Source organism: Erpetoichthys calabaricus, chromosome 13 (assembly GCF_900747795.2).
Source record: "Erpetoichthys calabaricus chromosome 13, fErpCal1.3, whole genome shotgun sequence".
Classification (NCBI taxonomy): Eukaryota; Metazoa; Chordata; class Cladistia; order Polypteriformes; family Polypteridae; genus Erpetoichthys; species Erpetoichthys calabaricus.
This window is the reverse complement of record NC_041406.2, coordinates 133,139,377-133,156,972: the sequence shown is the minus strand read 5'-3', so window position 1 is coordinate 133,156,972 and position 17,596 is coordinate 133,139,377. Positions and strand designations below refer to the sequence as shown.

General features: G+C 37.2%; 2 protein-coding genes across 3 annotated transcripts in view; one reads left to right on the top strand and one right to left on the bottom strand.

The window, feature by feature from the left end:
- The window catches only part of LOC127529990 (uncharacterized), a 798,609-nt gene that overhangs the window by 632,122 nt on the left and 148,891 nt on the right, over nucleotides 1-17,596 (bottom strand). The window lies entirely within an intron of this gene.
- enpp2 (ectonucleotide pyrophosphatase/phosphodiesterase 2) overlaps nucleotides 1-17,596 on the top strand; it is a 154,827-nt gene that overhangs the window by 54,597 nt on the left and 82,634 nt on the right. Inside the window, exons 9-11 of the mRNA XM_051935500.1 lie at nucleotides 12,861-12,916; nucleotides 14,738-14,803; nucleotides 17,516-17,588. Coding sequence (XP_051791460.1) covers nucleotides 12,861-12,916; nucleotides 14,738-14,803; nucleotides 17,516-17,588 — 195 coding nt within the window. The remainder of the gene's footprint in view (nucleotides 1-12,860; nucleotides 12,917-14,737; nucleotides 14,804-17,515; nucleotides 17,589-17,596) is intronic.

Genomic DNA, 17,596 nt, shown 5'->3' with positions numbered 1-17,596 from the left:
TGTTAAAGGTAAATTTCACACAAACATTAGGAAGTTTTTCTTTTCTCTGAGAACCATAGACACGTGGAATAAACTACCAAGTAGTGTGGTAGACATTAGGACTTCAGGGACTTTCAAAAGTTGATGTTGTTTTGAAAGAATTACGTAGATAGGACTGGCAAGCTTTGTTGGGCTGAATGGCCTGTTCTTACCTAGTGTGTTCTAATGACATAGCCGTAGATTAATTCCTGTTTTTCCTACTGACTGACTTTGATTTTTTGTTGATTATCAGTGCAATATACTTTTTACAATATTCTTTTGAATTGAAAGGGGTTATCAGTGATGGTGATTGGAATTTTGAGTATTTATGCCTTGTGTCAAATGCTTGCATAGGGTGGGCTCCAGCTTCCCCACAACCCTGCTAAGGATAAAGCAAGTTTAGAAAAATTAATGGATGGGTTACCATCATTATTGTTATATTTTAATGATTTTCATTTTTTTTTACATCGTTCACTGAAACGTTTCCGTGTTTTTTCGTCAGTTATTTTTTTAGCCATCACCTTACAAAGCTGTAACATTGAATTGTATTTTTTTTGTTAGAGAAATGGTGAAATTTTTTTTTTTTTTTTTTTTTTTTTATAATGTTAAGCTTTCTTTCAGATATACATTATAGACAGAATTAAAATAGATGATACAGCTTGTAGTTATAAGTAGCTTATTTTTTATGACATGTATTATGGATAATTTTTTTTACATTAGTGTTTTAAGAATTTTAGTATTTTTATGGACATTGAGCAGTTATTCTGTATAATTTAATTTTGTTAAAAAAAAAAAAAATTGGAACACAAATGTTAGCTATTATAGTTTAATTATAAAAATACTGCAGTTAATACATTACTATAGGACAAGGCTTCTTCTATGATTCTGGTTATCCAGGAGCTTAGTGGAAAGAAAATTTTTAAAGGGATCAATAAAATAAATGGAAGAGGAATCAGCTGATCCAGTAACATATGAAATCGGTGATCCATATTGCCCTAAAAAAAAAAAAAAAAGAAACTTGATTGGAGTACCCCTGGTGTCGCCTAATGGGTTGAATGGCACTGTGTACAGTGTCCATTGTCCCCTCTGAGTTGTGACTTGTGTGTGTCTTGGGTGCAAGGAATCCAACTCTTTATGTATCTCCCTGTCATTGCCTGGCAGCTGGACTCAAGGTATATAGTGCACCTCGGGTGCGTGACCACACTTTACTTCAGAGCTCACACCACATATCATCTTGTCTCTTGCCTTGTCATAACACTGCTGCTTATTCACTCATCTGTCCACATTATTGGTTAATGGCACTGTTTTGCTGGTGGTGTTCAAGTGGCTGCCACACTGAAATGGAAAACAAATGGGGTGCCTTTATATTAGCCCACTTGCTACAGCATTATTGAGAAATATTGACAAATTTAAAAAAAATAAAATTTTGGCTGATTTTTTTTTTTTCTTTCTGCGAAGTTAACAATATTCAGTCAAATTAGTCATTGTTTTTCAAGTTTTTTTTTTTGTCCTTATCAGATTCCTGCTGTCCTAGATGTATTATCATTCTATTGAATTTCAACTTTATAGCTGGTGGAAAATTGTTTTTTTTTTAATGAGTGAGTCTGTCAGTCAATCAGTCTATATACAGCGCATTCTTTGCTGAGCTGGCTACTTTAGAACTCTGCTTGCTTTTTTTTTTTAAATATATATATATATATATATAAAGAGTGGATGAGATTGCTGAGATCTTTTAGCATTCCATTTAATAATTTTGTCACTGCTGGTTGGAATGAAATTATGGAAAAAGGGGTACAAGCAAGTGTCTTAGGGAGCAAGCTTGAAGCCATGTGATCTCTTGTGGTGGTGTTGAAGTGTACAGTAATCCCTCACTTATCGCGGGAGATAGGTTCCAAGGCCGACCGCGATAATTGAATTTCCGCGAAGTAGGGACACTATATTTATTTAATTATTTAACATGTATTTGGACGTTTTTAAACCCTCCCTGTATTGTTTACAACCCACCATTTACTCTATTAAAAACAGGAACAACTGCTAAGCAATATGAAATCGGTAGATAAGTTTACACTTACTGTATAGCGAAGTACACGTAGCAGCTTTTAGGCGGTCATGACGTCGTCGACCTTGTTGCAAAGATTCCTAAAGCAGATTCCATCCAGACTACTGCCTTATCATGTCCACTTGCAACTCGTTTTGCACCCTGGTTAAAGGACACTGCGGCTGTAGATCTTATATGCTTTTCCTCCTTTTTAAATAAAGAGAATCGATGTCCTGCAGCGGTGTAGCTGTTCCCTTCCTTCAATATATCCAAAACTTTTACCTTTTCTGCAATCATTTGCATCTTCTGTTGGTGCTTGGACACGGCCCCTGAAGCATTAGCACGTTAATGATGAACGAGTGAGATGAGACTTCCTGGTTAATGCAACACTCGTCGCTGAACCAATCAGCAGCACACAGAAACTTAACTGCGTGCTCTGATTGGGTAGCTTCTCAGCAATCCGCCAATAGCATCTCTTGTATGAAATCAACTGGGCAAACCAAGTGAGGAAGCAAGTAAACAGACCCATTGTCCGCAGAAACCCGCGAAGCAGCGAAAAATCCGCGTTATGTATTTAGATATGCTTACATATAAAATCCGCGAAGTCGTGAATCCGCGAAAAGTGAACCGCGAAGTAGCGAGGGATTACTGTATAACATACTTGTCAGACCTCCTCTTGAGGAGAACTGAAATTAAGGCAAACTAAATAAAAATTAGTGAGATGTGAACGAACTAAAACAAATTTTTGTTCTCCTTTGCTATGCAGTTTTGATGTCCGTATTATAAAGATGTAACACCACTAGAGTAAATACAGAGAAGAGCAGTTAGACATATTTTATAACTGTTGTGTGAGCCAAGAGGAAAGATAGGAATTGAATTAATCAGTTTAACCAGAGATTAAGAGGTTACATGATTGAAGTATTAAAATGTTAAAGGGAATTAGTGCAGTGGATCGCCACTAAAAAAGTTCCTCAATAAAACAGTCATAAAGATGAAAACTTGATTGTGTGAAGTTTTGGGCAAAATTTATATAGAGTACTACAGACACGTGGCCGAATGTACCAAGTGGTGTGGGAAATAGTGGCACTTTGGGTCATTCAAAACGTAATGTTAGTTTGGAGAAGCTACTCTCTGTGCAGTATTAATGGGCTTTTGTGGTCTAAGTGGCTTGTTCTTGTCAAAATTGTTCTAATGTTATAATATTCTGTTACAACTTTAAACATTTATTGTACATTGGCTACTTAATGATAAGAACTCACTAGAACACTTATGAGAATGCATATGATCCAAAATGATACATGTCAGGGAATTCTACCTCTTTATACAGTCCAGTTACACTTCTGCTTATGTAAACCTTAACTGGATTCCTGTTGGGTAGTTAACTACACACAGTCACTCATGCAACATACTTTTCAGCCCCACAGGCAGGAAATTTATTAAAGTGCCTTTTGTTACCCTCTCAAAACCTCAGCAAGACAAGCCACTTAGGGAGGAATACACTGAAAACTCCTCTGTCATACTGTAACATATGGTGACTTTTTTTCTTACACAGTTTTAATAAGCTTAATTATTTTACCTTAAAGTAAAAATTTGATCTTATTTTTAAAAAATATTATGAGTGGAAAAGCATTTTCACTATACAGTAGACCCCCTGCAAAGTCGCGGTTCAGAGTTCGCAGCCTCAGTCATTTTCAGATTTTTCCCTAGAACTTAACTAATAGTTGTTAGCGGAAACCGCAAATATCCTCCGCAATTTTTATGGCTTTTTTTGTGGCAATACTGTTCTGTAGAGAGAACAGGAAGCAGCTGTAAAGAAAATCGCGACTTGGGATGGTGAAAGTAGCCAGTAAAATTTGAAACTGCAACTCCCAGCAGTCCCTGCAGTGGTTCTGAATGGTCTTCTGTTGAGGGTGCTGGGGCTGTTGAGGTCAAAGGATGTCAGCGCGGCTTTTAAAAAAAGTATGTCCGTATTTTACATTCTAGCACTGTGGGGGACATAGCAGTACAGTATACAGGTTTACCTTTACACTCTTTATTTTTAGGTAATGTATTAAGCTGAGTTTGAAATTAAAGTGTTTTGGGGGCATATTTATGGTTTAAACTATGAAAATAGCCTTTTTAATCACATCCAAAATTCGCGGTTTTTCACAATTCGCGGGTGCTCTAGGAACATAACCTACATGAATTTTGGGGGTGTATTGTATATATTGTATAAAGTACATATATATATATAATAATAATTCACTAGGCAGCCGACCATGGCACGCAAGACAGAGACCATGGGATACGCTAGTGCTGGGCGGTATACTGGTTCATACCGAAAACCGTTTATTTTTGTTATGACATGGATTTTTCTTATACCGCAACACCGATTTAAATTGCCTAAACGACGTTCGGAACTGTTCAAGTGGGGACCTTTTTCACTGCTACACCGCTAAACACAGAGGTGTTGCACGGGGGTTCTTTTTCACTGCTACACCGCTAAATAGGTGTGGTAGTGTAGGTATTGCGCAGTGAAAATGGACAGAGAACATTCCGAAACTGAAGCTGTAGCTGACGATAAAGTTGAACATGATGACAGCGAAGAACTTTTGCCGAAAAAAAGGAGTCATGTCCTTTGCCTGGAGATGCTTTGGTTTTAAAAGGTCAGATGTGGACCATTATGTTCAAATGTGTAAATACTGCTTCTATACTACTGGATAATACTGCAAGCCAAGTTGTACTTGTTTTATTTGTTTTCAGTAGCCTACAGTGTAATGTACCTGGGTACTGTGTAATAGTGTGACAACATGTTGACTTTATTCTCGACATTTCCACTTTAATCTCGACGCTTATGACGAGATTAAAATCGACATGTTGACTTTATTCTCGTAATTTGTCATTAAAGTAGAACATCGTAAACTAAACTTCATCATAAAATGAATATTTACTAGAATTTCTCAAACCCAGTCATAAGTTATATAGCACATTAAATGCTTTGTGTTAAGTGTTCCCCGAACTGCTTAAACTGACTTCCTCTTGCACTAAGAGGAGGCACCGGCAGCAATAGCCGCACAGAATACATCCACTTCATGATATTCCTGCTCTCTAAACATTTATAATGCTAAGATAAATACTTGATATAATTTTCATGGCAAAATGCATTAAAGCATATATTAATCATGTGGGGGCACGGCGGCGTGGAGGTTGCACTGCTGCCTCGCAGCAAGGGTGTCTCGGGTGTACCCTGCCTTGCATTTGCTTGTTTTTCTGGTGGGTTTACTTGGCGTGCTTCAGTTTCCTTTCAAAGTCATATAGGATGTGGGGTTTTGTTATGCTATATTAACCCTGCTAGTGTATGTTTTGCTCGTATTCATCCTGCGATGTGCTGGCGACTCATTCAGGGATGGGCACAACCCTGAATGGATGGCATAATTAAACATGTATAACGAAGCGCGCTGCGACATTACAAATAAAGATGGGACAGAACTGGTGATTTAACTTCAGGGAGCATTGGTCCAAACGTGCTTTGTCCCCTGGTGGCTTTGGACAGGATATGCAGCGTGATGAAAGGTATGTGATGCTGCAAAGTTTTATTCACTTCTGTAATAAACAGAAGCCAATCCCATAGGGTGAGCCAGGCTATAACGCCATGCATAAAGTTCAGCCCCAGCTTGACATTGTGGAACCAACATAGAAACAATTTTATCAGCCTGGCTGTGATTTGTCTGTGTATGAATCTATGATAAAATAAAAGGGACACCTTTTTTTCTGCAAATATATGCCAGATAAGCCCACAAAGTATGGCATAAAGGATTTTGTACTGGCAGAAGCAAATACTGGTTTCTACCTGAAAGTAATTACATATACAGGAAAGTATTTCTTTCAAAGAGAGAACTGTCCCTTGACAAGTCAGGTTGTGCTGGAGCTGCTTCAGGGCTATGAACATTTGGGTCATGTGTACATTTGGACAATTTTTATACATGCCCAGAATTGTTCATGGAGCTACAGAGCAGAGGAATTGGAGCTTGTGGCACAGTGAGGGTGAACAGGAGACACATGGCTTCACAGTTGAAGCCAGACAGGCTGAAGATGAAAAGAGGTGACAATACGGTTTTCATGCGGGCAGAAAACTTGGTGGCAGTGGCATGGCACGATGGCAAACGGGTGACTTGTCTCTCTACAGTACACACTAACAATATATGTGAGAAAGTGCAGCAACAGACAATTGAAAAGTAGGCACCAAAGCAACACATATTGTAAGCAGTGCAATGTGGCAATTTGCTGTGTAAAATGTATGTGATATGTATGTGAAATCATAGAGTATGCAGGCTCATACAACATTCAAGACAGTAACATTTGTCAAAAGTAAACATTTTTTGTTGATTCCAATTGTGTTCTTTTTTAAAAAAAAGTTCGTTTTTGGAAAAATATTCAGCCCTGGGAGAAAAGAAACAAAAAAAATAGCCCTAAAAGAGTTAATGATGGTAAAGTTGTTTAAAAAGTCACTTTAATGTGTCAGTGGACGGAGATTGTTAACATTAACAGAAAGTGTAGTTGTTTTACAAAAAATTTTACTATTCTTTTCTAAGACATGTTCAGTGCAATACAACTTTTGACAAGCACTTCTGGATATTTTACTAAATCCAAATGCCTCTTGTTGTCAAAATTTTAGTTTAAGTTGTTTGCAAACATTGTTCAATAAAAAGGCTCTATTTTGACTGCATCTGTCATGCAATGTGATTCCTTCTCTTCATTAGTGCAACCCCTTTGAAAACTATCACTTTATGGGGCAATGCAAACCTGTATTAATACTTGTGTGTGCATTAAAATGTTTTTTTGTACAATGGTCTTGACAGTGGAATAGATTATTCTTAGCCAATAATTGCAGTGGAAAATGTGGTTAACATCCACTCATGCATGGGGAAAAAAATACCGGGAAACCGGGATAATTTAGAAAAATACCGTGATATAGAATTTTGGTCATACCACCCACCCCTAGGTTACGCATGACCGCGTCCACCCTTGCAAACTGTTTTGCACGCTGCATAGAGCGATTCCCATCCGCGACAAACATGCTTCTTCTTAGATGGTCCTGCAGGAACAGGGAAAACCTTTGTCTACAAAAACCTGATTCATAACATACTAAGAGCATAGTGTTTTTGTTGGCTTGCCCGCCTGACTGTTACCAGCATTCACCGCTATGTACTGGAGTGTAAAACTATCACAGCTGCTACCTCAAACTGTCCTTATTCCCCGGATTTCCCTGACCCCATCAGATTCAAATTTGCCTTTTACTTTTACATGCAGACAATTTCCTGTTAGATTAGCCTTTGCAATGACAATTAATAAGGCACAGGGCCAAACTTTCAAAAAGACATGCCTCTGTCTGCCAACTCTAAGACCATGGGATACGCATGACAGTGCCCCACCCGCCAACTCTAACCCATCTCCCACGTCCACCCTTGCTCTCGAGGCACTGCCTGCTCATGTGCCCGCCCCCAACACCTCACCAAACACATCCTCACTCTCTTTGGTCTGTGCTACAGTCCACATGCAGCTGTGAGCCACGTTGACTGTTCATTTGCCTACCATGGCCACCGCTTCAAATGTATTTCATCAAAACAACACTTCTTTCAATGTTATACAAATTCCTGCATCAGGTAAGTGTTTGTTTCTATCGGTCGTTTTTTTCTGGAAAAATGTCATCGACGAAACTGTTGCTCTCAAACTTCGCAACATGGCTGTAACCTTTGTTTGCCAACATTGGGATAACTTTGGCGACATGCTGTCCGTTGTTCTTAGTCACGGAAGCACAGTCCTACAGTCTGCTCAACAATATGCTGACTACATGAATACTTACGGAGTTTATGGTGGCAAGGCAGAAATTGTGGCAATGTCCCAAATGCTTCCAACTACTATCACCATTCACTTCCGAGAACGTCCTCATGCCTGTCCTCGAGTTTACAATCCGGCACAATGTCTTTCCATATCCCTGCTCTTTAGCGGTCCTTTGGATCATGGGCATTACGAAGTTCTCTTGCCTCTCAAATACGTGACTTTCACCAGCGTTGACTCCATCGTCACAGACAATCCTGCAGATCAACTTTCATTCCCCGAAGAATTTCTTAATAGTCTTACTCCCACTTGCATGCCTCCGCATAAACTCAAAATTAAAATTGGTCCAGTCATCATGCTTCTCAGAAACCTCCTGCCAGCAAAAGGTCTCTGTAATGGCACTTGACTTTCTGTTACCAGCATTCACCGCAATGTACTGGAGTGTAAGACTATCACAGTTGCTACCTCACAAACTGTCCTTATTCCCCAGATATCCCTGACCCCATCAGATTCAAATTTGCCTTTTACTTTTACACGCAGCCAATTTCCTGTTAGATTGGCCTTTGCAGTGATAATTAATAAGGCACAGGGCCAAACTTTCAAAAAGATATGCCTGTATCTGCCAAAACCAGTTTTCAGTCATGGACAATTGTATGTTGCTCTCTCCAGAGTTCCATCGTTTCATTCACTCAGTCGTATCCTTAAACCCACCCCATTTGGACAACTATGTCTTTCAGGAAGTGTTCACCCATCAATCAATAATTACGTGACGTATGCTACGCTGCGGGTTGGCTAGTTTACTATATAGTTCATAAAAGTAAAGTTCAACTTCCCTCCTTTTGATTTGATAAATACCACTCAGTTCATTGGAAATTACATTAGTCTTGGCTGAGAATCCTCCAACCATTTGGATTAAGTGAATGCTATTCAGTTTTTTTTAATTTCTTGAGTAATAAAGGAATGCCAACAGCACAGATTAGTTGAGTTTTTTGCTTAGACGTCACTTTTTTTAAAAAGTAAAACAGCAATACAAGTATACGAAACAAAACAGCAGTAAGCATAGTTTTTAGTGCCCCACAAACAACCAATCTAACAAAAACAGAGCGATATTCTTTAAGTTTAATGGACTTCCTATGGCAGTGTGTTGGAAGTGGTGGTACTCAGGAATTTGGAATTCTATATAGTTGCATCCTTGCTGATGATGATTCTTCGAGTAACCTTTTACCCTCTGTTTAGATGTTACCAAAATGTTTTTCATCATTTACTCCCTATTATATCGGGTACTTTTGTCCAATTTGTGTTCTAATTTTTTTTTTTTTTTTTTTTATTTTATGACAAGAAATACAATGTTTTATATCTCATTGATTATGGAAATGGTGGAGGTAGTTAATATATCCTTTTAGAGCTCGTTCAGTAATCATGGTCCAGTGTCATGTTTCTAGTTGTGACTGTTGTCTGTGGTTTTGTATCTGGGTAAATCTCTTCCAGAGGTTAGCATGATTAAAGTTCTCTAATTATGAGAACAGTAGAGTTGCATTGTGTATTTTCTGTTTCAGTACTTTTCCAGTGTTTGTGTAAAATGTGCCCATAACAAGTTTCTAACGGTTTCCCTGTGGTGTTATTGAATAAATAATTTTAAATTGATGGCTACCACCCACTGTACTAATTCACTTTCTGCTTTTAAACACTTCAGTCATGTTGCCCTTAATCTTCTTTGGCTTAAAGTGAAAAGGTTTCTCTCCTGTGGGCTATCTCTAGTGTTGCAATAATTTTACTGTTGTAATATTCAGACAAAATGTGAAACAGCATTCCAGTGAAAATGTTTTTCAGAAAGGTTTGCAACATTACTAAAAATTAAAATCTCTCATTCATATAATTATTTACACCCTTAATTCACTATTTTGTAGAAGCCATTTGCACACCTGGATTCATCTGAATTGTTTAATTTTTTTTTCCTCAACGGGCACCCAAAAAGAAATGAAATGTGAAGTTAGCCAACAGATGATCAGCTAAGTTGGGGCCTCAAACTCCAACCAGTGCATTTGAAACTTAAAATGATGAATTGATTTTTGGTCACCTCCATGATCAAGGCCTCTCTTGCCCAGTTACTCAACTTGACCAGGTAGCCAACTCTAGGAAGAGTCCTAGTGGTTCCAAACATCTTCCTTTACTCAGTTATTGAGGCCACTGTGCTACTGCGAACACTCAAAATTTTAGAAATGGTTTATACTGTCGCCCAGATCTGTGGTTCGCTATAGTTTGATCAGAGATCTCCATGGTGCTCTTGGACTTCATGGATTGTTTTTTATCCTGGCATGCATTTTCAATTTTGTGACTTTGTATACTTAGGTGTGTGCCTTTTTAAACCATGTCCAATCAGTTCTATTTGTCACAGGTGAACTCCAGTAATGTTAATTTAACAAATAAATGTACACCACATTAAGATGTACAGAATGTGAAGGGGTCTGAATACATTCTGTATCCACTGTAGTTTAAACATAATCTCAACTGTCTTGTGCTCCATATATTGTGCTATACTTACCATTGTGTTAGCCTTTTAATCACTTCATTACAACGTTTGAGTACTTTTATTACCCCTAGGTCCATAGGCTCCAACAGCCTTTTCTGTATTCAGATCAAACTTTTTAAAAAAATTTTTTTAAATTTCCTATGTGTAATACTTGCATTGTATTCAATTTCATCTGCTACAAATCTATCCAAACCTACAGTATATACTATCTAGGTCTCTCCACTGATATTTCAGTTCTGATATTAGTTGTAGTTTTAGATTTTATTTTATAAAATTAATTTTTATTTTTATTTCACTCTAATTTTCAGTGGAGTCAATTTTTATTGGCGGCACGGTGGTGTAGTGGTAGCGCTGCTGCCTCGCAGTAAGGAGACCTGGGTTCGCTTCCTGGGTCCTCCCTGTGTGGAGTTTGCATGTTCTCCCCATGTCTGCATGGGTTTCCTCCTGGTGCTCCGGTTTTCTCCCACAGTCCAAAGACATGCAGGTTAGGTGCACTGGTGATTCTAAATTGTCCCTAGTGTGTGTTGGGGTGTGTGTGCGCCCTGCAGTGGGCTGGCACCCTGCCCGGGATTTGTTCCTGCCTTGTGCCCTGTGTTGACTGGGATTGGCTCCAGCAGATCCCCATGACCCTGTGTTAGGATATAGCGGGTTGGACAACAACTGACTGACTCAATTTTTTAGTTCTGTTTTTAAAATTTTAGTTTTTATTTTATTTAGTTCTGACTTTTTTTTACATATTAGTACAATTTTTTTTTTCCTGTTGCAAGACCACAAATGCTGGCCTACACATTTCAATGCAAGTTGTTTCACTCAACAAAATACTCTTGTAGTTCATAATGCCGTTAAACACAAATTGACTATCAATGATGAAACCGATTAAGTGGCCTAATGAGCACAGTCAGCAAGATCAAATGTTTCAACCCAAGAAACCAGTTTGTGCAAGCATGTTGCTGTTAAGCTTTAAACAAGCATGCATTTCGAGAGATTTGTTCACATTGCAACGACGTCCGCCGCACAGAGAACCACACGGTGAAAATATTTGCTTGATGAGCGCCTGTAGTGCAGGTGCACAGACGAGGTCCTCTACACTATGAGGGGCACCAGCAAGACTGTATGTTGACGATTTCTGCTGCCAGTACTGAAGCAGTGACGTGCGGTGAGGTTCATGGCTGGTGAGGCACGGAGTCCTTCAAAGTCAGAGTTACAAATATATGAACCCATATCTTATTTACTATTCAATTAGCAACGTGCACATTGACTAATAGTTATGTTTCATAACTCATCAGCATTCTTTACACACAGATGGGTACGGCGACATTTGCTTTTATTATCATCTGCGCTATAATAAAAGTATTTCCACACCTTATTTTCTCGCTTTCTACCCGCAAACATCTGTGCAAAACTTGCCATCGTCCGCCACAAATGCTTATTGCTTCAACTTGACGAACAATATGTGCTCAACAAACAAACAAACTGTACTTTGCGGAAGTTGTGCAACTTGACTGAAGTAAGCCCAAGGTACAAGATCAACGCATAGTGAACAGTGCAACGTAACTGAACGCTCAAAGCGACCTACAAACAACCCCTCTGCACGACTGAACTGGATTAAACAAAAATGCTATTGCTGGTTTTTTTTTTTCTTGTTTTTACTCCGTTTTTGTTCTCGTTTTAGTTTGTTCACATATCACTCATTTTTATTTCACTTGTTTCTCTGTTTGTCTTAATTTCAGGTCTCGTTCTTGTAAAATGAAAAACAATATTTTTTAGTTCTGGTTCTCATTTTTGTTATGAAAATATCACTGGGGGTCTCGTGCTTTATTTGCATGTGGTTAAATGTGAAATTCTAAAAGGATAACAAAGGTTGCAGATAAAAGGGTCTGTATTTAATAAGAGTTTCTGGGGAACAATATTTTAAATTTACCTTTTATTTGAGGACCATTGCTGGTTTACATAAACATTTAGTGACATGTCAGAACCTTGTGATTGTATGCCAGGGAAATCTTTATTCGTAATTCAATTAAAGATACAGTACCACACGCTTCTTTTATATTCTACTAAATTTGTGCCATTTGTGGTGGATACTCACCACATTCACACATTTAGAATGATGCCATATTTTCTTAAATAAAACTCAAAGGAATAACAATTAACTGAACATTTGTAAAACACCAATACAATGTGGGAAAACATATAATTGTGACAATTTATAAGAATTTAGAAATTTTAAGTTTGTTCTTACATTAGTTTTTGTTGCTTTACATGGGGAAAAGTATAAAAAATAGGTTGATTCTCAAACATTAAATGTGAGATGAATTCTCTTCAGAAATATTGCACTAATTATAAACGCTAATATACAAAAAACAAAGTCTGTAAAATGGTGATGTCTTAAAGCTTTCTGTGTTTGTTTGGTTTTTTTCTGCTTTCTTCATTCATTTAGACATTTATTTATTCATTCAGATCTGGGTGACTGCTGAAAAACAAGATGTGAAGGCTGGTACTTTCTTTTGGCCTGTGTAAGAGAAATTATTTTCTTTTTTCATGTTTTACTTAGCTTTTTTTTTGCTGATCCATTATGCAATTTAAGTTTTATACAATTTTGAATATTTTTCATTTTACTAAGTAAGTTCAAGTGAACTTAATGGTCATACTGTAAAATAAAGCAAAATGCTAATCATTTGTGTATTTTTGGAAATATGTATATTTCTTTGCTTTTGCCATGCTTGCATTTAATTCAGTTGTTTTTGTTTTGCAGTGGTTGAGCAATGAAGAAAAAATGTAAATTTTTTATAAATTTGTTACATTTTCCTAGCTCCTTTGATAAGACTATCTTTGGTAACAGGGAAAGCAGGGCAGACACCACTTGCCAGACCTCAGATCTTCCATCTCCTCCTGTAGTGCTTCTAGGTGCCAATTTTTAAGATAAAATAGGAGGCTGCCATATGAAAAACCCCCACAGCTGGTTCCTTATGATTCAGACTACCAACATGTTTGACTCCAAGAATTTTACTAGTTTATAAGTTCCTTGCCTTGTCAGAAAATGATAATAAACGTAACCCTAAAGAGGGGCCACATTGTAGTCACTTGTAGCTATGTACACCTTATTTATGTTACTAGCCAGTGCGTGGAACAAAACGTAAGGAGGATAACTGTGGATCATTGAAGAAAGGAGATTCATTTGAGGACTTACTCTCATTGTTTGTCCACCACTTAATTGTTTGCACCTGTAGTGGGGTGTTTTTTGTGGGAATGTTTTCTAAATTTTTGATCTTGTTCTTCCACGATATTCATTGTTGATAAGTTAAATATCTTGTCATGTCCTGACACAGCTTTATTCAATTCAGCCCATCATTGGACACAAACAATAAACTTGAACAGTTGCCAAATAGCCTAATACAACATTTCTTTGAAATGTCAGTAGAAAATTGAAGAAATGCCTATATAGACACAAATAGAATGTGCAAGCACACAAATAGTAGTTAGGCCAGGAATCAAAACCAGTGGTATCGAAACCATACAACATAATTCTTCAGCAACAGCTGCTCAAAAGCAGAACAAAGTAATCTAATTACATCTGGAAAGGTGTTTGGTGTCAGATTTTTGGGAAAGGTACAGTATCGACCAGTGGAGAAATGCTCCGATTCGTTTTCTCTGACAACTCTGTGATAGCCACTTCAGTATGTGTTATATTTTTCCATTCTCAAGATGGTGTTTATGTATGCCAGAAAGAAAAAAATTCTACTTAATACTTTAATGCACCAGTTCAACATATTTTGATATTTTTCTGAATTGTGATAGTAAGCTAATTCACTTTGTTTATAACAGATACTAGATATTGGAAGAGTGTTGGACATTTTGTTTTTGTGGTGTGTTTTTTCTTTCTTTTTCTTTTTTTTTTTTTAAAGCACTGCCATTTATTGTCGTGTTACAATAGAAATTTTGTTTTGTGAGATTTTTCAGTAGAAAAGGAAATTGTAAAGCCTTCTTCCTGAACAGTACCATTTTATGATGGTAGTGGTGCTTTAGATAAGAAACCTTAGAATTTCTTTGTAAATTAAAACTTGTTAAAATTGCATCGAAGGGAAGAAATGTGTGCATGTCCTACCTTATTTACTTGAATTTGCTAAAAATGTATTTCTGTAGTGAGATTTAAGTGTATATTCTTAGTTTGTCCTTGAAAATTATATTAAAATATCTGGTAGCTCAAATTTAATTGTTTTATTACTTTCTGTGTTTGTTTTTAATGATTATTACAGATCTAAATTCAGTTCTAGCAATGTTTTGGCCCTTTTCATTTATGTATCTACTGTTTGTATATATTTATTGTACTCTTTCAGTGTAATTCCACTTGAACGTCGTATCCTGACTATGCTTCACTGGCTACATCTCCCTGACTCTGAAAGGTGAATACTATTTCAGCTAATGTTTCCTTACTTCTTATCCTTTTGTGTTTTCCATTAATCTATCCATTTTCTCATCTATTAAAATGGTAGTTACCAATTTCTGGTGCCATGGTCATCACGAGTGTATCATCTGTGTTGCAGTTATGGTTTCTAAAAGTTAGTAATCAATATAAAGCCCACAACACTCAGAATCATTAAGTACTATGCTTTACTGTTATGATGTTCAAATCTTTTTGATTTCTACTCTGTAGTTAATTGAAAACATAAAGGATTTTAACCATATAAAGTCAGTAAAGGCTTGTCTTCCAATCAGACTGTGGTTAGCAAACCTTATAACAAGTGCAAAGAATAGATAGTATCTATATCTATCGATCTATCGATCGATCGGACACCTTTTCACAGTAAAGGAGGCTTACATATGCATACACTTAAAGTAGGAATTTGTGGATTCTCCAGTTTACCTCACGTCTTTAGAATCTCCACAAGGAATCCATGTGGCATACTAGTTTTTTTCCCCCCCGGTTTTTCCTATAGTGTATCACAGGCCATGTGCTTGCATTGCACCTTGCACCAAGGCTAATTTAGTCATGTCAGGGAAACCTGACCTTCAATATCTGTTTGGATTGGGGTTAACCAATGAACTTCATGCAAATGAATGACAGAATTAGAGCTGTAAAGCATTAATATAAAGTAATGATGCAGAATTGAACTCTCTCTCTTACCCCAGTAAAGGCAGGCATCTTTATGTAATGTAGAACTATCTCCTAGTAAAAAGGAACCACAACCTGTTGTTTTTGCCCTGTTAAACTGTCCACGTATTGTTTGGTTTGAATGAGCCAGAGAAATAGGTTGGAAGCTCTCATTTTGTTATTAGTGCTTAATTTTATTTAAAATATTTTTTTTTAATTTCAAGTGACTAAAACAGCAAAAATTCCATGAAAGTTATCTTTAAGTACTACTCTTCATTTTTTCCTAAATACAGAGTGCCACATTAATTATAATTATACATATCTAGAATTTTATTTTTTGGCTAGTATTTCAAGCTGTACATTTTTTTGCTTTAATAGTGCATATGTTTTTATATTGATGGAGATCTTTAACTGTAACTAAACTAAGAAAACTGAATTAACATATAGATATCTCAAAATGCATCTCAAGATATGTTAGTTATTAGTAGATATGTCTCTTTAAAGGTACCGTAAATTAATTTTCATATCTTTTCATAAATTCATTTCAGATATCTCACACTGACCAGGATGACATTTTTAGGAGACCTTGAAATATCTCAGAATGCATTCAAAACTTAAGATATCTTGGATTGCATTTTTATTATCAGTTTTTTGTAAAATTTCCTGTGTTTTCAATAATGTGTATCTGAGGTATCTTGAAAGGAGTTTGATATCTGAAAAGCTCAACCTTGTTGGATATTTGCAGTACATTTTAACATTTCTCTACATGGTAATTTAGAGAGCTAAAGAATGCTTTCCCATACCTGTTACAGATATTTAAAATAGCCTCAAGGCTGTAATGTTGTTTAAAGAAATTCTAACTTGTAATTTATATGCTTCATGACCAGCCTTGTCTAATGAGTTGTCGTTTTTGTGAGTTTTTTGCCGTTTCCCGCTGCTGGTTTTAAAATTTTATGAGACTGGTTACAATTTACATCAACTTCAAAGACAAGCAGAACATAAAAGCCATAATTATTCCTGTTTGTTGTTGTTAGGGAATCCATTCCCGGGCTCCCGATTACCGGGATTCCCGGACATTTTTCATTCCCTCATTCCCAGGAATGAAACTGCTGTAATTCCCGGGAAAATGGGAATGGCCAAGCTCTCATATATAGCGTGTAAAAATTGATCAAGAAATGACAGAGTTATAGTTGAAAATAATTAAGGTGGTGCTATTGCTGCAGCTTGCACTTCATCGAGCAACAGCTTTGAACAGCAACTTGAAATTGCAATGCATTAGTCTGTTGCATCCACATTATCTGTGCCAAAAAAACTTGCCATCATTGAATGATGACAAGAAACAGGATGCATCAGTAAAAGCTGAAATGGCGGTGTTTCAGAGCAACGGCAAGCGTGGGCGTTGTTTAGAACAAGTGTATCAGTATCTGATGACTGTGCCGCCTACTTCAGTGGAGGCAGAGCGTGCTTTCTCGGTGCCTGGCGTACTCTGCATGAAGGTGCGCTCTCACCTGGATTGACCGCACGCTGGACACGTTGTGCTTTCTACCCTCTTATTACCGCAACTATAGATACATGTACTCATATGATAGCATGAACTGCTTGTAGATAAGGTTAGTCTTTTATTTGTGTCAACATATTGCAGTAGTTTTATTAAAAATAAGTGTCAGTCGTTCTAAAACCGTTCACATGTGAGATGCCCGTGCACTGTGTCATCCCCGGGATTCCCGGGAATGACATGCGGGATTCCTGAGTTCCCGGGAATGGATAAACCCGTCCAGGAATGGATTCCCTAGTTATTGTCAAATGGTTTCTGGCTTGTCTCCTCCAAATTAGTATGGTTTTGACAGTTACTAGGGGTTTTATGCTGGAAAAACTGTAGGAACTACTTTTGCGTTGGAATCTCTTTATTAATCTTTTGTAGTTGGCATGGAAAAGTAACTGTCATATTGGTAATTTTAAGTTCATCAATATAAATTAGCAAAGCTAACATATGTTCATTTCTAATAAAGAAAATTTATTTTAGGCCCTATGTGTACGCGTTCCATTCAGAGCAACCAGATATAGTTGGACACAAGCATGGACCTCTAAGCAGTGAAGTAAGTTG